The sequence below is a fragment of the Plecotus auritus genome, assembly GCF_963455305.1.
Source record: "Plecotus auritus genome assembly, chromosome: 9".
NCBI lineage: Eukaryota > Metazoa > Chordata > Mammalia > Chiroptera > Vespertilionidae > Plecotus > Plecotus auritus.
In genome coordinates this window covers 110700095-110718291 of record NC_137783.1, presented here as the reverse complement: position 1 = coordinate 110718291, position 18197 = coordinate 110700095, and the positions used below count along the sequence as shown (strand labels likewise).

The 18197-nt window shown below is 47.8% G+C and overlaps 1 protein-coding gene across 2 annotated transcripts in view; it reads right to left on the bottom strand.

The window, feature by feature from the left end:
* Positions 1-496: 496 nt before the first annotated feature.
* The window catches only part of FAM168A (family with sequence similarity 168 member A), a 171841-nt gene continuing 154140 nt past the window's right edge, over positions 497-18197 (bottom strand). Inside the window, exons 5-9 of one of the 2 annotated variants that reach the window (XM_080687140.1) lie at positions 17364-17489; positions 10717-10859; positions 7635-7809; positions 6180-6310; positions 497-5556 (exon numbers count right to left, since the gene is read on the bottom strand). In XM_080687140.1, the coding sequence (XP_080543266.1) occupies positions 6198-6310; positions 7635-7809; positions 10717-10859; positions 17364-17489 (557 nt within the window). In that variant the 3' untranslated portion in view covers positions 497-5556; positions 6180-6197. The remainder of the gene's footprint in view (positions 5557-6179; positions 6311-7634; positions 7810-10716; positions 10860-17363; positions 17490-18197) is intronic. The other variant, XM_080687141.1, reaches the window with a different exon arrangement.

Sequence of the window (18197 nt, the reverse complement as noted above, 5' to 3'; positions counted from 1 at the left end):
GATGTAGCCTTCATCATCCTTGGCTTCCCTGTGACACACCTTTGTCCAGGTGCTGATGGCCACTACCCAGCCCCTCAACAGTGAGTCACAGGGCAGCCCCCCTATGCCTGCAGGGTAGGTGTGACCTGCCTGGTGAGAACAAGTTTAGAACCAACTTGGGAAGAAGCCTGGGGACTCACTGGCCAGGAGATGGTCTGTGTCCCCTGCCCCAATAACCACCAGTCTGGTCACCCCAGACTTTTTGGGAAACTTTTTTTTAATAGTTACTGAATGTTCTACAGCTTACAGTAAATATCATAGTTACAAATTCTTGGCTTCAATCTTTCAGAATGATCACTATCTGATCAAAACAAAACAAAATCCCAAAAGAATCCAAAACAAAACCAAACCAGATTTACACTTCATATACACAAGCGAGGCCATGGGGCTTTCCAATCTTTGCACTCCAGGCTGTGTTTTGAAAACACCTATAAGTTCCTTGATCAACTACTTGGAAGACACTGGTCAAAGGTTTATTATTATTTTAAATGTTTTTTCCTTTTAAAATGTGAATTCCAATAAAATTTAAAAATCATATTCCAACCTGTAGATTAAAATGAATTAAAAAATACAAAATCATATACAACACTCTCACAGGGATGTTACATGCCATGAGAACAGGTGATATGAAACAGGAGATGGGGACAGGCCCTGGGCCTTTAAAGGTCATTACAGACAACTCCAAGTAGAGGCCTGGTCTGGCCTCCCCTTGGTGAGGAGAAGCTCAAGTCCCACCCTAGATCCAGACAATCTGCTGACCCGAGAAGGTGGTCTCTGGGCAGTCCCACTCTTCCTGATTCCCAGGCTGGAGGAGGAAGGCTGGAGCCTGCAGATGCTGGTCTTGCTGGGGTCCGGCTCAAAGATGATTTCACCCATTTGACTCCCAGGGGCTGGTATTTATCTGCCAATCTGTTGTGTCTGTTCTCTCCGGGAAGGAAACCACCCCTGTACCAGGAGCTGGAATGGGTACGGGGTCTCACCGCCACGCATGGAGCCTAGGGACTTTGGATGCAGCCACAGGAAAGTGAGCGCTCTAGTTTCCCTTTCAGGCTTTGTGACAGCCAGTCCGAACTCCTGTGTGTCTCACTGGGCCACTGGGCTGGATGCAAGAGCATGCAAGACAGAAAATACCTACTGAAGAAACTGAGTGGGACCCAAGTCTGCTTCAGGCAAGGTTGGCTATGGAATGTTGAAGCTGGCCTGCCAGAAATTTTGACGGCTGGGCCCTGGAACCACGTAATGCCTAATTTCAGAAATGAGTTCTCTAGGAGAGGGGCACATGAACAGGTAAAGGACAGATGCCGCAGCTAGCCTGGCCTGCCCATAGGAGCCTGAGCTCTCAGAGGCTCAGGTATGGGATCTGATGTTAGTCTGGCGGAGTTTCTACTGTGATCCTGCTTTCCACGGTGGGTCGGGCCTGGGTTCCTCCTGGAGCATGCTTCCCGCCTGCCCGCTCCATTGTCTGACCTAACCCCTCTGGATTTCTAAGCTTGGCTTAGAAATACCCTGTAGTGATGTGGTAGAATGCAGGATGGAAAAGCAGAGCTGCCACACACTTTCAACTGCAACGAGGAGAAATGCCACAGTGAGATCTAAACTATTCTAGTCAGAGTGCTGTGCCCAAGACCCAGGCCTTCTCGGCCCTCCCTCTCAGGCCATGCAGCAGAGCTGAGGAATCTGACATGCAGGGCTCCAGGCCTGGCTAAGCCAGGGCCTTGCTAAGACTGGCCTAGTCTGCACACCACCACCAGAACTTGGTGACCAAGAGGCCTGCCCTACTTTATGGCCGACTCACTCCAGAGGCCACGCAGAACAAAGCAAGCTCCTCCAAAGAAGCACCCCAGACCTCTACAAGTAGATACCTCAAACCTGGAACAAGCAGCCAGAGGTAAGAGTTGGGATAAGGAGTCAGGACTATGCACTGTCTTTAGGTCCTGGTCCTCACCCGTGGGATAAGACAGGAAGCCATCCCTTCCTCACCCCTGCCACTCAGACCCAGCAGGTGCCAGCAGGAAGAGCGGAGCATATGAAGAGTTCAAGTGTTGGCTCTTTCTCTTGAGCTCTGTGACCTTTGGCAAGTCTTAAGACTTCTGAGACTTAGTTGTAAAATGGGTATTTTGGCAATCAATGTCAAAGTACTTTGTACATGAAAACACTCTGGACAGTTGTATGTCCTTGTTCAATATTTAGGGAAGGGGGTATCACTTTAGGATCATTATCAGGAGAGAGAGAGAGGAGCAGCAATTGTCCTGTCTCATGGGGAAGACATTTTTAAAACATATTCAAAATGTGGCAGATTGGGGGCACTCCAGCTTCCTAGGCCCCAGGCTACTGAGAGGGAGTCAAATAGAAGGAAGGGAGGAGTGAAAGGGTTGGCTGGTGACTAGAACCACCTATATACCCCTAATGCTGGCCACCAAGCTGTGGTACTGGGGAGAGGCAGTGGAGGGGATGGAGAGGGATTTGCACGCAGGGCCAGCACTGCAGCTCACTGTCATGTTGGCACACCCCGTCCTCTCTGGCTTGCTGGCCTTTCTACAGTGACAGGGCCCTCCTGGCTCTGACCTTCTGTCCAGCTTGACTACTGGACCACCAGTACCTTTGGATGATGCCCATGGTACCTCCTGACAGACACCTGTGAGCCTACCAGGTGTGCTGCTCCTACTAAAGCACTGCTGCCCCTGCCCTCCTGGCTCAGTCTCTCTGCAATGACTCTCCAAGCCTGGCCAGGCTTGTGGATCTCCATCAGAGCAAGAGAATGAGGCTCCACCACTCATACTACAAAAGGGTGCTGGGCCTGGGCTCTTCAGACTACAGCCTTTCTGCCTTGGCTATGCCTTAGGGCCTGTCTTTGATCTTGAGTTACATACTAGGGCTAAGAGAGGGTGCAGAGCATAGATGCATCAGTCTGCAAGCCTGTGTATAAGTCAGATTGGAGGGAGAGAGAAAGCAGATAGACAAGTCACTTTGCTTTTCTGAGTTTGTTTCCTAAGTCAAATGGGAGGAATAATCTATTTCACAGGATTAAATCAGAGGATGGATGTGAAATTGTTCTGTGAACTGCAAGGTACTAGACATTAGTTTTTACTTACTGGTGTAAAAAGAACAAAAGTAACAAGGTCATTCCTAAGTCTCCTCTTTCCCTTCCTCTCTGGTTCTCCTGCAGCCCATCTGGATGCAGCAGGTTCAGGAAGCCTGTCAGGACCCAATGTTCTGCTCACCCTGGGCAAGTTCCCTTTCCTCCTAGAACCAGCTCCTCATTTGTCCAGTGGGTATAATAACTCTGACCATGTCTCTCTGTCTCAGGGCCAGTAAATTAAAGGCTGTGAAGTGCTCTGAAATCTATGAAGCACCTGATAAATGCAAAGGTTTCCTGTTACTATTATTTTGGCATTTTCCAAATATGTATGACATAATCTAAACCAGAGAGGAGGAGGAGGTATTTGCAAAAAATGGATTAACACTGGGAAACTTTGTTGTTTTAAAATGAAACTTCAGCACCCGGAACAGACCATTCAGAACAGCTGGGTTTCTCCTTACTGGTCCTCCAGGTCCCTGCAGGCCAAGAAGGTTGGCCCCAACTTCTGACTCTGGGCTGAGGATGCTGATGGGCTTTGCCCTCCTGGCCTAAGGGTTTCTGATTTTTTTTCCTCCTTTAGGGAGTGATGGGAGGTAGAGATAGGGATATGTCCACATTTGCATGAATTTAAAAAGTTATTTAAAAGTTTCAAATATTATCAATGATCCCACTCTGTACAGTAAAATGTCCTTGCCCCCACTAGGGGGTGCTGCTGGCCCAGCCATGTGCTAGGTGCAGGGGGGCAAACCAGGCTCCTAGCTGAGACTAGCAGGGCCTCCTGACCCAGGGACCCCTCTTCTCTCAGGCCTCATCCTGGTCCTCCTCTCCTCTCAGGATGAGGTGCTACTGTCCTAAATGCATGGACCCTCCTTTTCAGACAGCCCACCTGCTCATTCTCCTAGGGCTGGAGTCAGGTATAGGACATAAGTTCCAGCTGTCTTCACAGAATTCCCAAATGCTATTTCTTCATTTGCAATTTCTGTTCCTGCCATCTGCTCCCATGTAACCTCTGCCCAGTCTTCCCCCTGCCTTTGGAGTCTAGGGAGGAAAAGAACAGAAACAAAAACCCCGACAGATACTGTTCCAGAGCTCACCAGATGTGGGCACTGCTGACTTAATTTTTACAAAACCAAGCCAATTTATCCCTAAGTCAATTTTTGTGGGCAACATGCCCCTAGGTAGAAAGGCTGCATTTAATGCTAATTTACTGCAAGCTCTAGGGAAGTCCTTTCCTCTTCTCCAGGCCTCAGCTTCCTCATCTGTCAAATAGGGGAATGGATGAGATGATTGCTAAGGTCCCTTCAGGTCCATGAGTCTATGAAATGTTTATTGCTATTGCTTTTCCTTCACTGTTCTGACCTTCAGAGCTGCCAGCACCCATCTGGAATGTGGTTCCTTCACTTTGGCCATGAGTGGCTAAAGGTAACCAAGAGCCTGGCCTGCCTGCCAGCCCCAAGGACAGATGGGTGAGCTCTGGCACTGGGAAGGGCAGAAGGGAGAGAAATGCCACAGGTCCCCACGCTAATCAGGAGCTGGCTCCTCATCAGAGTGGGTCCCTGGGGGCTCAGGGGCCAAGGTCTGGATTACACAGGGCACCTGGCCTTCCACCCTGGGAGCCCACCACCCTGCAGCTGCTTGGCAGGTCTGAGGTCAAAATCACCTTCTGAGGAAGTGCCAGGTCAGTTTACATTACTGTGCAAATCAGAGGGTCTAGGCCCAGGCAATCCAGCCAGAGGCCTTACAAACCAAAGCCAGCAGGCAGGTACCTCTCTCCCTCTTCCCTCACAACAGTGCTCCCCCCACCCCCAAGTTCTCCCCCAAAAATCTGTTTTTCCCAGGTTCTCACTGGGGTATTAAGCTGCTATGAACACTCCTACCTAATCAGGTGTTTTGTTCTTGGTCTGTTGTGATGGTTCTCAGAAGACAATTCATTTGTGTCAGGACATGGTAATGTCCTAAACTAATCTTGAGAAAAATTAAAAAAAGGAAACAATCCCCCAAAGATGGAGCCTGTTCAACAGCTCTGAGTTCCCACCCTGAACCCAAGGGCTACATCTGTTAGGCTTTTCAAAGGAAATCGGAAATCGTGCCTTCAGCTGAACCACTGCAATAATCCCCACTCTGCCGCTAGACAGGGATCCCCGGGGAATGGACGTTTGGGGAAGGGAAGAAGAAGAGCAGAGAGGAAGTGCCTGGTCAGGTAGGAGGAGGGGTGAAGCTGGAAGGGCAGTGGCTAAGAGGAGGGTAGTGGGGAGAGGCAGGAGATTAGAAAAAGCAGCTTTTACATAAACCAAAAATAAAAATCAAAACCGCTAAAGATGCATAAAGTGACCCTTGCACTTCCGTTGTCTCTTCTTGCAAATAGAGGTGGTGCTGCTAGGGAACTGCTCCAGCACCTGTAAGACTTGAGTAGTTGCATACAATGTGTGACTCCAGATCTGGGGAGGAAGGGGAGAGCCGTTAGTGACAGTGGTGTTCCCAAGGCCACTTAGGAAGCCAGGGGACCCCCTCCCCTCCCCTTGGGAGCCCTCTGTGCTTTCCCAGCGGAGCTGCCTGCTTCCCGTCCAGTGCAAGAGCCCCTGAAGGATGTGGGGGGCAGGGCTGCTGACACCCCTGGCCCCCTGTGATTCACCAGCATTGTCTCAGAAGCTGCGAGGGCAAGAGGAACCGGGTGGCAGGGGCTGGCACCAGTCAGAGCCAACATCTGACTGAAGTAAGATTTCCGTTGAAGAATGGTGCCCACAGTTAAAAGAAGTGTGAAGACCGTATGGTAAAGAGTCTAGAATTTAGTACTAGAGGACTGGAGTTCAAGTCCCTGCTTCATTTTTACTGGTGAGAGAATGCTGAACTAAGTAGTTACCTGTACGCCACAGCTGATGGGATATGAGATAACATGTTAAGTACCTAGAATATGTGTAAAGTGACACTATTATGAAGAGTGATATTACTGAACTGAAGCATGAAAGCACCTGGTAACTCCCTGCCCCACGACACCTGGGATTCTGAAGCAGTCCTAGCGTTCACTCACCCTCCTACCTCTCCCACCCCGTACCCCACTCACTTGGATGGGCTGCAGGCTTTACCAGTGTGGTGGCACATAGCTGTACGCAGGGGTCCCTTGGGCCCTGTATGTTGGCATGGAGACAGGGTGTGCCCCAATCGCGGTGTGCTGGGGTGCAGTCAGCAGGGTACCTGAGCACCCAGAAAGAGAAGAGCAAAGCTGATGAGGCCATCCCAGAGCCCTGGGATGGAGAGGAGGCAGCCATGGTCTTTCACATAGCTGCTCCCGCCTGGGCCCCCACCTTCCGGCCAGCTCATGAACGGACCCGCCCTTCCCCACCTTGCCAGGTTTCATCTCCTTAGGAAAAGCTTTTCTGATGCTCCAGGGCAAAGCCCATCCCTTCTCCAGTGGCCTCCTCTCTGCATGCTCCTGTCTCTGCAGAAATACCTGAGGGGTATCTTGCTTATGTGGTTGTGCTTCCCACTAACCTAGTTGTTCCTAAGACCAGGGCTCTGGTCTGAGCTATTGGTACCTGGTACCCAGGACCTGAACAAGGCTGGCACCGAGCAGCATTCAAAAGCTCTCTGATGTGAACTGGGGAATGAGAGGCCTCAACAACCGTTTCCACTAGGGGCAGAATAAAGTCCCAAACGCCTACCTCCCACCCACTCGACCCCTTGTACTCTCTTCCCTCAGAAGGTGACAGCTGATTCTTTAGAAGTTGGGACTCTAAAATCACTCATAGCCCTCTTGTCTTCTCATCTCTTCTCTGGAGTATCAACTCCTCCAGACTTCCCTAAACCTGCTCTTCCTCTCGCTTCTCTTCTGCCCCATCCTCCAGGTCCCTGGCGGGGAGGTCTACGTTCTGGAGTAAGCTAGAAGTGGAGAATAGTCCTTCTGGAAGCCTGCTTCTCCCATGCATTTCAACTAATTATGAGACAGGTCCTTACGCTCCTGCCTGCTAAGTAACATTCCCCGTGCTCTCCTTCCTGGAGCCATTGCTGCCTTCCGAGTCCTCATGTCATCATCTCTCCTCTGAACTACGTGCTTCCAGCTCCCACATCTAATCCTGCCCCCACCTTGCAGCCAGAGGGGATGTTTCAAGCCCATCTCTCCTCTGCCTAAACCCCCTTCTCCGACCTACAGGTATTCTCTTCCCCACTTTCCAGCCACCCCTCCAACTTCACACAACTCCACACACTATTTTCTAAGTGCCTTAGGCCATTTCCATTCTGTGAACACGCCATACTCACGGTCTTTCCGCTTGGACTGCCCTTTCCTCTTTCATTTCTCTGGCTAGCATCTGTTCACCCTTAAAGGCCTAGCTCAATATGCTCTCCTGGTGAGACCTTCCTGATCCCTGTAGACGGATTTAGAGGGCCCCGCCTCTATTTCCCAGAAGCCCCGGCACAGGATTTCTCCTATGATGCTACATCAATTCCATGACTGTGTTCCACTCGGTCACAAGTTCCCGGAGGAGGGGGATGAATGGACGCTGACAGAGATGGCCCTCACCTGCTGACATCGCCATGGTAGTGCCAGCCACCATGCCCATGGCCACGCCATTGGTCCTGGGGGCAGCTACAGGTGCCGGGTAGATGGCAGAGGGAATGCTGTTGGGCTGGACGACCGTGGTGTGGTGGATGACGTGGGGCTGGGCAGCGTACACCGGCTGTGTGTAGTAGGCTCCCTGGGGGAGAAGAAGCTGAGGTCACATAGGCTTTTAAAGGAGGCGGGGGGTTGCCAAAACCGGTTTGGCTCAGTGGATAGAGCGTCAGCCTGCGGACTGAAAGGTCCCAGGTTCGATTCCGGTCAAGGGCATGTAACTTGGTTGCGGGCACATCCCCAGTGGGAGGTGTGCAAGAGGCAACTGATCGATGTTTCTCTCTCATCGATGTTTCTGACTATCTATCCCTCTCCCTTCCTCTCTGTAACAAATCAATAAAAATATATTAAAAAAATAAATAAAAAAAAAAATAAAGGAGGCGGGGGGGAGCCTATTCTTCCCAGGCCCTAAGGGAAGCATGGACCAGGGACACAGGGTATGGGCCCCAGCTGGGGCTCCCCTTCTGTCTTACTATGTGACTAAAGACAATTCAGTGCTGGGCTCAGCTTCTGGTCTGAAAAGTAAAGCTCCACCCTAGGGCTGCGAGGATGATCTAGTGGGGTAATAGCTCTACTCCTGTAACACTGATTTGGCATTTTGAAATGTTTGTATTTTATTGCAATGTGCTCTATACGCTGCCTAAAATGTAAAGGCAGGGGCCGCAATCAGTGAGTGAAGAGGACGTGGGCATGCTGGTGAATGCCAGGGCCCTGTGCGCACACATGTGAAGGACTAGTGCAGTGGTTCCCAACGTGGAGCAGACGCCCCACAGGGGGGCAATTTGATTTTTAAAGGAGGCAATTTGAGAATGAGTTATTAACAGTGAATTTTTGGCATTTATTAAGGTTCTAGAGGCCTCATATACAGTATATAAACATATATTGTGACATATTTATGCATTTTAATTCTCTATTATGTTTTGAAACTGTATTTGCTATTTTTATAGCACTTCATATTATTTTTAAATTTATTTTTAATATTTTTTTATTGATTTCAGAGAGGAAGGGGGAGAGAGAGAAACATCAATGATGAGAGAGAATCATTGATCGGCTGCCTCCTGCACGCCCCACACTGGGGATCGAGCCCACAACCCAGGCATGTGCCCTTGACTGGAATTAAACCTGGGACCCTTCAGTCCACAGGCCGACGCTCTATCCATTGAGCCAAACCAGCCAGGGCCATATTATTATTTTTTAAACAATTTCCAGTGATTTCTTCCTCAGTACTTCAACTGTCCTTTCGTTCTTTTATTTTTCTCTTTCATGGATGCCATGTTCTTTGGAAGCTTGTTTAGACCAAGTTAATGGTCTTTCAGGCTTCCTCCATGTGAATAGGTGTTCACTTTTTGGATAATAAGAATTGTATGTCCAGGCCGGGGGAGGGGGTGGTGGGGGGAAATCAGGATTTTAGAGATGCTTAGGTGGGGCGTGGCCAAAAAAAGTTTGGGAACCACTGGACCAGTGGGAGTGTCACACCGGTGCAAGTGCTGCCATTTTACTGGAAGAATGTCACAGGTGCAGAGCATTTCCCTAGATATCTCTTACCACCTATTCCCTTTAGGAAAAAGGTTGAGGACGGAGACCGTGGTCTGAGTTGACTTTCAAATGCCTGGACCACATGGCTGCTTCCTACTGCCACAGCCCACAGGCCTGCTGACCTTTGTGGGGAGTAGGCAGGGCTCCTGGATCATCTTAATCCAGAGCTTCTCAAATCTTTCTACTAAATAATGACAAGAGCTTCAGAATGTGGTCTGTAACCCCAGAGGTCAGAGAAGAGTGCAAAGCAGCCTACCATAAACAAGAAACACATATTTCAAGCCTAATGTTTTCTTTTTAAAGTTTTGCTCTTTACAATATAGCTGTTTTTTATATTTAAAAAGCATTCTCTATATTACTTAAACCTCATGTAAGCCCATCCAGGTGGCTCAGTGGTTGAGCATCGACCCATGAACCAAGAAGTCACCAGTTCACTTCCCAGTCAGGGCACATGCCTGGGTTGTGGGCTTGATCCCCACTAGGAAGCATGCAGGAGGCAGCCAATAAATAGATGTTTCTCTCTCGTCAATGTTTCCATCTCTCCATCCCTCTCCCTTCCCCTCTAAAATCAATAAAAACTTTTTTTTTTTTAAAAAAGAGCCTCATGTAAAATTGTCACTCCAGAAAAATGTGCCCTGAGTGTGTTAAAGCCTCATAGTCACTGTAGCAGTGCCATCCCCTCAGAACACAACATTCTCTCGCTGAAGGAGCCCAGATGGGGCACTGAGGCACACAGAGTGATTTGTCCAAGGTCATACAGCGAACTGGTGGCAGAGCCTGGGCATTAATATGTCCTCCCCACTCAAGCTCACAGACTTTATCAAGGAAGAGTGGATGTGGGGGGTAGGGAGATGCCCAAGACATAAGGGTTCTCATCCTGACTCACCCAATAGGTGACCTCTCTGGGTCTCGGATTCCCCATCTAACCGACCAAATGACGGAACAACCAGAACGACTGGTCAACCAGTCACTATGATGTGCACTGACCACCAGGGGGCAGATGCTCAATGCAGGAGCTGCCCCTGGTGGTCAGTGCGCTCCCACAGTGGGAGCAGCCACTCAGAGGGCAGGTCCACAGCTGCTGGGCTGACGAGCACTCCCACAGTGCACCAATCCCCGCAGGCCACACCCACACCAGTGCATGAATCCGTGCACCGGGCCTCTAGTTTGTATGTAAAAAAGCAGTTGAGCTATGATCTCCAAGAGCCCTTGCCCATCTTGCATTCTGGGCTCCATTAATCTAAGTGACTTTGTGTGTCACTCCCAGGGGCTGAGGTGGAGTGAGAGAATGTACAGACTGCAGGGATATTGTTTCCATGACACAACAATGACAGCTGGCCAGAACCAGGAGCTCGCCTTCCTTTTCTTTCTTACCTGCACCCGCCCACCCACCCACTCAGGCTGGTGGCTCCTTTACCTGAAGAAGAGGTGGGCCCAGGCTTCCACATGCACCTACCTGGGCATACAGATTCTGCTGAGGATAGGCACTTCTGATGGGATACATGGCCGTCTGATAGGGGTTGGGTGATGGGGAGTAGGGGGGTGGAGCAGTATTGCTCTGGGTCGGTGGGACCTTGTATGGTGTCCCCGCAGTATATCCTGTACCAAGGCAATAAGAAAGACTTCCAATTAGTTGGCAGAACAGCATCGCTGGAAGGCAGCAGGTTCCAGTCACGACTCCCTAGACAAGAATGGGCTGAATCCAGGCTGGAAACACAGATGAGAACAGACAGAGAGCAGGGCTCCACTCAGAGAGCCCTGTTCCCAGAGGCAGCTCCCTCAGTCCTGGTGCACAGGGATGCATGTGTAATTCTGGCATCTTGCACTTCTCTGGATCTTAGGGCTCTCATCTATAAAATAACAAATGGAAGCAGATGATCTCTCAAGGGACCGTGGTAGCTCATATGATCTGGGATTCTGAGCTACATGCCGTGAGAGGCAGGTGCACACAAATGGGGGACCCTCAATGCGCTCACTTTATTTTTTATACATAAATGCATAATAGTATAACTTTTTGTTGTTGTTAATTTACATTCTTGATTGCTTAGTGTAGTACATAACCTGCCCGCTCTTTATTGTATTCTCTGTCTTGCTGTTTTTCTGTCTCCTCACTAAGCACCCAGGGTACCTTCTGCTGTTTCTGTCTTTCTTGATTTCCCCCTTTCTCATTTCTTTTTCCCATTGTATCTCTCCTTCCACCATATTCCCCTTCCTCCGTGCCACCTTTTAAGATGAAAACTCCATACAGCCCAGCTGGCATGGCTCAGTGGTTGATTCCCAGTCAGGGCACAAGCCCAGTGTGGGGCATGCAGGAGGCAGCCAATCAATGATTCTCATCATTGATGTTTCTCTCTCTCTCCCTCTTCCCTTCCTCCCTGAAATCAATTAAAAAAACAAACAAAAACTCCATACAAAACACCATTCAAAGATCATCACCTTCAGAGATGCTGAAAAACTTTGCTCTATAGAGCTGGTGTTTCCTCTCCCCCTGGGGTATGGGGCAGGGCCACCTCTGCCTGAAGGCCTGAAGTCAGGGGTCACAAAGGTTCACAGTAATTTGGAACCCAGGCCACGAGTAACTCAGCAGAGTAGACAAAATCTGGGGGGAGGCTGAGAAGTCAGACCCTAATAAACTCACCGTCGGCCAACCAACCAAACTGCTGCCCCTGACTCTTCAGAGAAGAGACTCAGATTCTATGTTCACAGGAAACACTTGAAATACGCATTGCTCAGGAACGAGAATCACAAATGAATGACTGGACAGAACTCAAAGATCTACATGAGGAGATCCTGGGGCTTAGAGAAGGCAGGTCTTAAGGGAAGCTCTCCTCCTTTCTGAGCTGAAGGGACAGTGCCACATTGTCACAAATCTCTCTCAGTCCACATCACAGCTCTGGCTTGGTGCCCCAGTCCCAGATGAGTTGGTAAGATCTGGGAGGTGCTGTTTAGTTGCCACAAAGGCACCATAAAATATGTCCTGTCCTCTCCCCGGAGTCATGTCATTTATCTTTCCTCCTGGAGATCCACAGTTTGTTCCATGAGAAACCAAATTTGTGGTCAAACACACTTGGGAAATAAGTAGCAAAGAAGATGGAGGGGAAAGAATACATGAAAGAGAAGGGAGCATCGATTAGAAATGGAAACTAACTAGAAGGGGTGGTGTGAGCCAGCTGAGGGAGAAGTCTACAGCAGATTCCTCCAAGTTTCTAGATTGTGGAGCTAATCATGAGAAGTGTTCAGAGGAGAAGCAGATATGTGGGGAAAACAGGGAGTTTAGCTTTGCAGACTTCTAGAAGCCCTCTGAGGGGTACTTTGGCTTGGAGACATAGATTACCTTCTGTAAAACAAGGTGGCTGGGCACATCCCAAGAGTACACAAGGGACTGTGATTCTGAGGGATCTTAAACATTATTTTGCAAGAAAAAAAAGAAAGCAGCAATATAAAATAGAGATAAATAGATTAGGGGTTTTTATTCCATGGCCCTGAGAAGTTTTAAAATGACAAGATGAACTGTGAATCTCTAAAATAGGGATATGCAGGAGATTATTCCCAAATTTATTTTACCACATAATATTTTATTCATACTATTTACATTTAAACCAGGCAAACTGCAATTTTTGGTAATCAGAGCCTGTTTTGGTGAAGTTTATAGTAACACAGCCATGCCGTTCATTTACATAGACTATGGCTGCTTTCCTGCTACAGTACTAGTTATAAAAGAGACCATGTGGCCTGAAAAGTCTAAAATATTATCTTGCTGACTCATGATTTAAAAGGGTAAAACAAGGTATGGGGAGTCCTGCCAGAGTGGAGAGCATCTCTCTTCCACAGGAGGGCAAGACACCCCCAAACCCTAAGATGCCTGTCTCTGAAAGCTATCCAGCAGAGTAGTGGTTCTTAGTCTAGAGCCAGACAGACTGCCTGGGTCCAAATCCCAGCCCTGCTACTTAACAATTGTAGAATATATTAGAGTCCTCATCTGTAAAATGGGGGGGGGGGGGATGTAATAATAGAACCTACTCGTAGGGTTATTGTGATAAATACATTAATAAGTGCAAAGCCCTTAGAATAGTGTCCAATAGCACTTCATAAAGGTTAGCTATTCTTTTTCTCTCACTGTTCAGAGAGATAGTGAGCTTCCTATCCTGGAGGTATACAAGCAGAGACTGGTCTAAAAGACTACAGTAGACAGAAGGTTAAACTATGGCTTCCTTGGCATGATCCAACTTGAAAAAGACTCCAGGATTCTAAGATTCTAAAATTTTACAGTCTAAAATGCCATCATTTTATAAGTCTTTAAAGTTAACAAGCCAACAATACTAGTGACTCTCCTTTATGCTCCTGGAGAATCAGCTCTGGGATTTTGATCCCTGGGAAAGCCCGCACTTCCCCCTCTTCACCACAAGGACAACTACCTTACATAGTGTTGAGATCATCCCTCTGAGGAAAATCAAATGGCTCTGAGAGATTGCAGTAGAATTTGGTTTCCACATCTAAGAATAACCTTGTCTGAGAATGTTTCTCTTTTCCATGTTATGAAATGAAGACAGACACATACTCAGAATACAAATCAGTAGCCAAAACACCTTGGCAGCCAAAATGCTGCTGCTGCAGAAGGCCTTGCCTGTTTGTCCAGACAGTCTGAGCAAGAAGCAGCAGCGCGGAGCTGGAGGAGGCCTCAGAGATCATCGGACCAACACCAATGTCTCAGATGAGAGACTGAACATATGCTGAGCGAGCTTGATTGCTCGCAAGGATTCAGGACTCAGGGCTCCTTCCTCTGACCACAGTGGCTCTCAAGGGGGCTGTCTTTGTCAGAAGGCTGCAGAAACTGCCCTGGGCCCTGTCAGGGAGTCAGGTTAATTCTTTTCTCAAGACATAGCCTCATTCAGATTAGATAATATTAGAGGGGCCTTCCCAGTGCTGACATTCTAAGTCTGAGTATTTCAGTGAAACTTTCATGAGGAAATCATTGCAGAGGACTTTCCACAACTGACTGGTGGTCCTGTTCATGCCTTGAGGATCACTGGAAAATCCCCTGGGCTGTGGCCTTGGCTACCTTGAGCATCACCAAATTCAAGGTCATTGCTTTGTGCATCTAAGTAAAAGCTGCTGCTGGGCTTGATGAAACAAACAAACAAACAAAACACACAAAAACTAATGCATTTTGCTAAAATGAATGTAGACTCAACTCACTCAAGGGTGACCTGACACTCCTTAAAGGAGTTCTACCTAAATCTGAAGGTCAGAGAGTTAGGTCTTTGGAATGTAATGCCTTAAGGACATTATAGACTTGAATTCAATGCTCTCTGTTTCAGATGAAGAACCTGGAGCCCAGAGGGGCAGAGACATCCCAAAAACTGCACAGCAAATCAGTGCAGACCTGGGCCCAGAGTTGAGGGTTTGCCATGCTGAGTTGTAGGTCTCTGGAAGCCAATCTTGGGCATTTGGTATATTAACATTTGTGTCATCATTCCACTGAAGGCAATATCGTGAGAGTAAAAAGGAATTTGACACTAGAAGTCCCAGCTTTGCCTTAAAAGAGGCTTATGACACCCTGTTCTTTCTCTCAGGTCCCTATCCACAATTTTAGGCTCCATCAAACAGGATAATAAGGAGAGTGAGTACACTAGCAAGTCCTCTTGTCAATCCTTTTGCACTGTCACAAATCTTTTTCAGCTGTAGAGCCCCTACACCTTCAAAGGCATTGATCCTCACATCAAGGATGCCTCTTAGACTAATCGGTTTATTGACCATTAGATTTACATGTCTGGACAAAGCCCTATATCTGATTCTTGCCTTGACCCTCACGTCTCCTTGGTAGATGAACAAGAGAGTGCTGAATAAGTAGGAGGGAGACCTAGTTACAAACAGGCTTAGCAAGTAACTAAATTTGTCCAAGTGCCCTGAATTTTCTTGGCCTTAGAAGCCACAAAATCTGTGTGCTGGGAGGAACCCTGATGGGTGTGGGTAAGGGCCAGTTAATCCCACCTCTATTTAAAAATTACACAGGTTCATACATTACTTGCTTAAAAGAGAGGGGACTATGATAAACTGTGAGAAGGTAGTAGGATATAGCTACTGGACATTTCAATGGGACTGCAGGAAGATTTCAAGATAGAAGGCAAGGCCTTCTAATATTCAGACTTTCTCATTGTGGAAAGGGCTGTCTCTGAAGGGAATGTGTACCCCATGCCTGGAGAGGTGTGAGCAATGGCTAGTGGGCCAACTATTGGTCAGGGCAACTAGGGAGGAGGTCCCTGCTGGAGTAGAGGATACTGAGTATGAGAATCAGGAGTCTAATCAGCTAGAGAGAACCTTAAAGATATCCTAGTCAAGCCCCCTTATTTTGCTGTTGTAAAAACCAAGGTCCAGAATGTGGAAAGAATTATCCAAAGTTACACACAACCAAATCTAGAATCCAACTCTTTTGGTCTTCCACTCCAGGTTCTTTCTGTTGCACTACAGTAGACATGTCTATAAGCATCTACATCCATACATATAGATATGAGAGAGAATATGTATGTATATGCCACATATACATGTACATATATAATGCCACGGGTATCTGGAAAAATTTCCTACTGCTGCCACCATTCTCTTAAAGAGTACAATTCATCTCATGAAAATAAAGTAATAGTGCTCTGGCTGGGTGGTTCAGTTGGTTGGAGCGTCGTCCCGTACACCAAAAGATTGAGGGTTCGATTCCTGGTCAGAGCACATACCTAGGTTGCAGGTTCGATTCCCTGTCAGGCATGTACGGGAGTCAACCGATTGATGTTTCCCTCCCCCCTCCCCCACTTTCCTCTCTCTCTCTCAAATCAATAAACATATCCCTGGGTGAAGATTAAAAAAAAAAAAAAAGTAATAGCAATTTAACCATGGTGATACCTTCTTGTAGTTGTGCTGCTTACTAGTTGGATAGCAACAGGTATATTACCTTTTTGAGCCTCAGCTTTCAAACTCAGATAAAAATCTACCCAAATAATAGGATTACAGTATAGATTAAATGAGAGGGTGATATGAAAGCAGTTTCCAAAAGGTGAGAGCTATGTTACATATGAACATCAGCTGATGTTGACATCTAGGAGCATTGATAACTAAGAAGACATGACACTGGATATTTTAAAGAAAAAGAACATAACCATGTATTCTTCTGACCTACATATGTAATAGATTAATAAGCCACTGAATCACACACTATGGTGCCTAGTCTGCAACATCCCACCCAGTTCTTGTCCAGCCCCCTGCTGGAACAGCTTCAGACAGGCACTCACCACAGCCAAGGCCAGCCATTCCTCTTTTGGACAGCTCCAACATTTCTGCTTACAAAGAGTCAAAATGCCACTAACTTCTCAACTTTGATCCTCATTTTACACAGCGGAGCCATTTTGTGTTAAAAATCAGATGTGAAGGTAAAACCATCAGTCACCTCACTGAGCCTCAAAATGAATGCGACAATCTGACTGGCCAGAGTGTTTCTGTCCTCCCTGAGGACTCCACGTACATACTTTACTCCCACAGGGCAGCCTCCACGAGCATAGAATTTCTCAGGCAGAGGCAATCTGGTCTCCCGAGGGATATTTAGCAACGTTTAGAGACATTTTTGATGGCCATCAAGAGGGTTTGCTACTGGAACCCAGGGGAAGAGGTCAGGGATGCAGCTAAGCACCCTACAATGCACAGGACAGCCCCCCAACAAGGGTGATCTGACCCAGATGCCCGCAGTACCCGGAGTGAGAACCCCTGTGCTAGCTTAGCTGAGGAGCCCGCTCTGCCTAAAGGTCCACATGCAGGTGTTCAAATGTCCCCTCTGTCCTTTCCCTTGAAACATAGTAACAGTCCTTCCCTCATCAAACTTGTTGGCCAGATGAGCACTTCTTTCTCCCTCCCTCACTGCTTTGTGTCTCCCCAAAGCTGGTTGCATGATCAAAGAGGATGACCTTGCCTATGTGAGGAAGGCCAATTTTTGTGTGGGTGAGAGAACCTCTTAAAATAGTGTCTTATAAATGTCACTTTTTAAAGTTCCCTTTCCTCTCTTCCTAAGAGACAAATCAGTCCCAACCAAGGGGAACAGGAAAGGAGGAGACAGGCTGTATTTACTGAAAGCCGCAGAGGATGCTTGGTAAGTTCGGTTCTCGGTCCCGGTGTCCACTGGGAGGTGGAAGGTGCCTTCAGTGCCACAGGAAGTCGAGTTCTGTGGCCAGGCCTGTTTCATCAGCAGAGTTGCTTAAGGGAAGACACAAGAATGGCATTAGGCAGAAATAAGAAGTGGGCACCACCAATCACAGACACAAAGTAAGGGTCTTGGGCTGGACAGAAACATATAACTCAAGGGGCCTGTTCAGACACACAGGACGGTCCAGCCTTTCTGAGCTAGGTGGTGGTTGAGAGGAGTGCTAAAGTGAGCTTCCAAATGAAGTGACCCCGGGAAATCTGAGCTTATATTAAATTAGGAGAGTCTGAATTTTCTACCCACTACCAAAACCACGAAGACGCCTGTGAATATTGCCTCCTGTGTGGCACTCTGGCCTAAGGCCCTGGACTATTCCTTAGCCACTTTCTCATGAATGTGTAGCAACTCGGAGCCTTTGATGACTGTCTATTGTGCCAGATCAACTGAGTACTCTTTCTTTAAGCCTGAAATCTCATCTGGAGTTGTATTTAATAAGTTGCTTTCAAAGAGAGAACCCCAAAATAATTACCATATGACATGAACCTTGCTAGACTGACATCTCTTCTGGATTGAGCTTTGGCAGCTTAGAGGGCCCATGCTGGCTAGTGGGGCACTCCCTGCTAATTCCTCATATATACCCAGCCAGGGCCAGGCAGACAAATGGCTTGCACACCCTTTATACCTCCTGTTGAGGTGCTACTGGTGCCTCCCTCACTTTGAGATATCTCCTCGTGAATTAGAGATGATCTTTTGGGCCACTA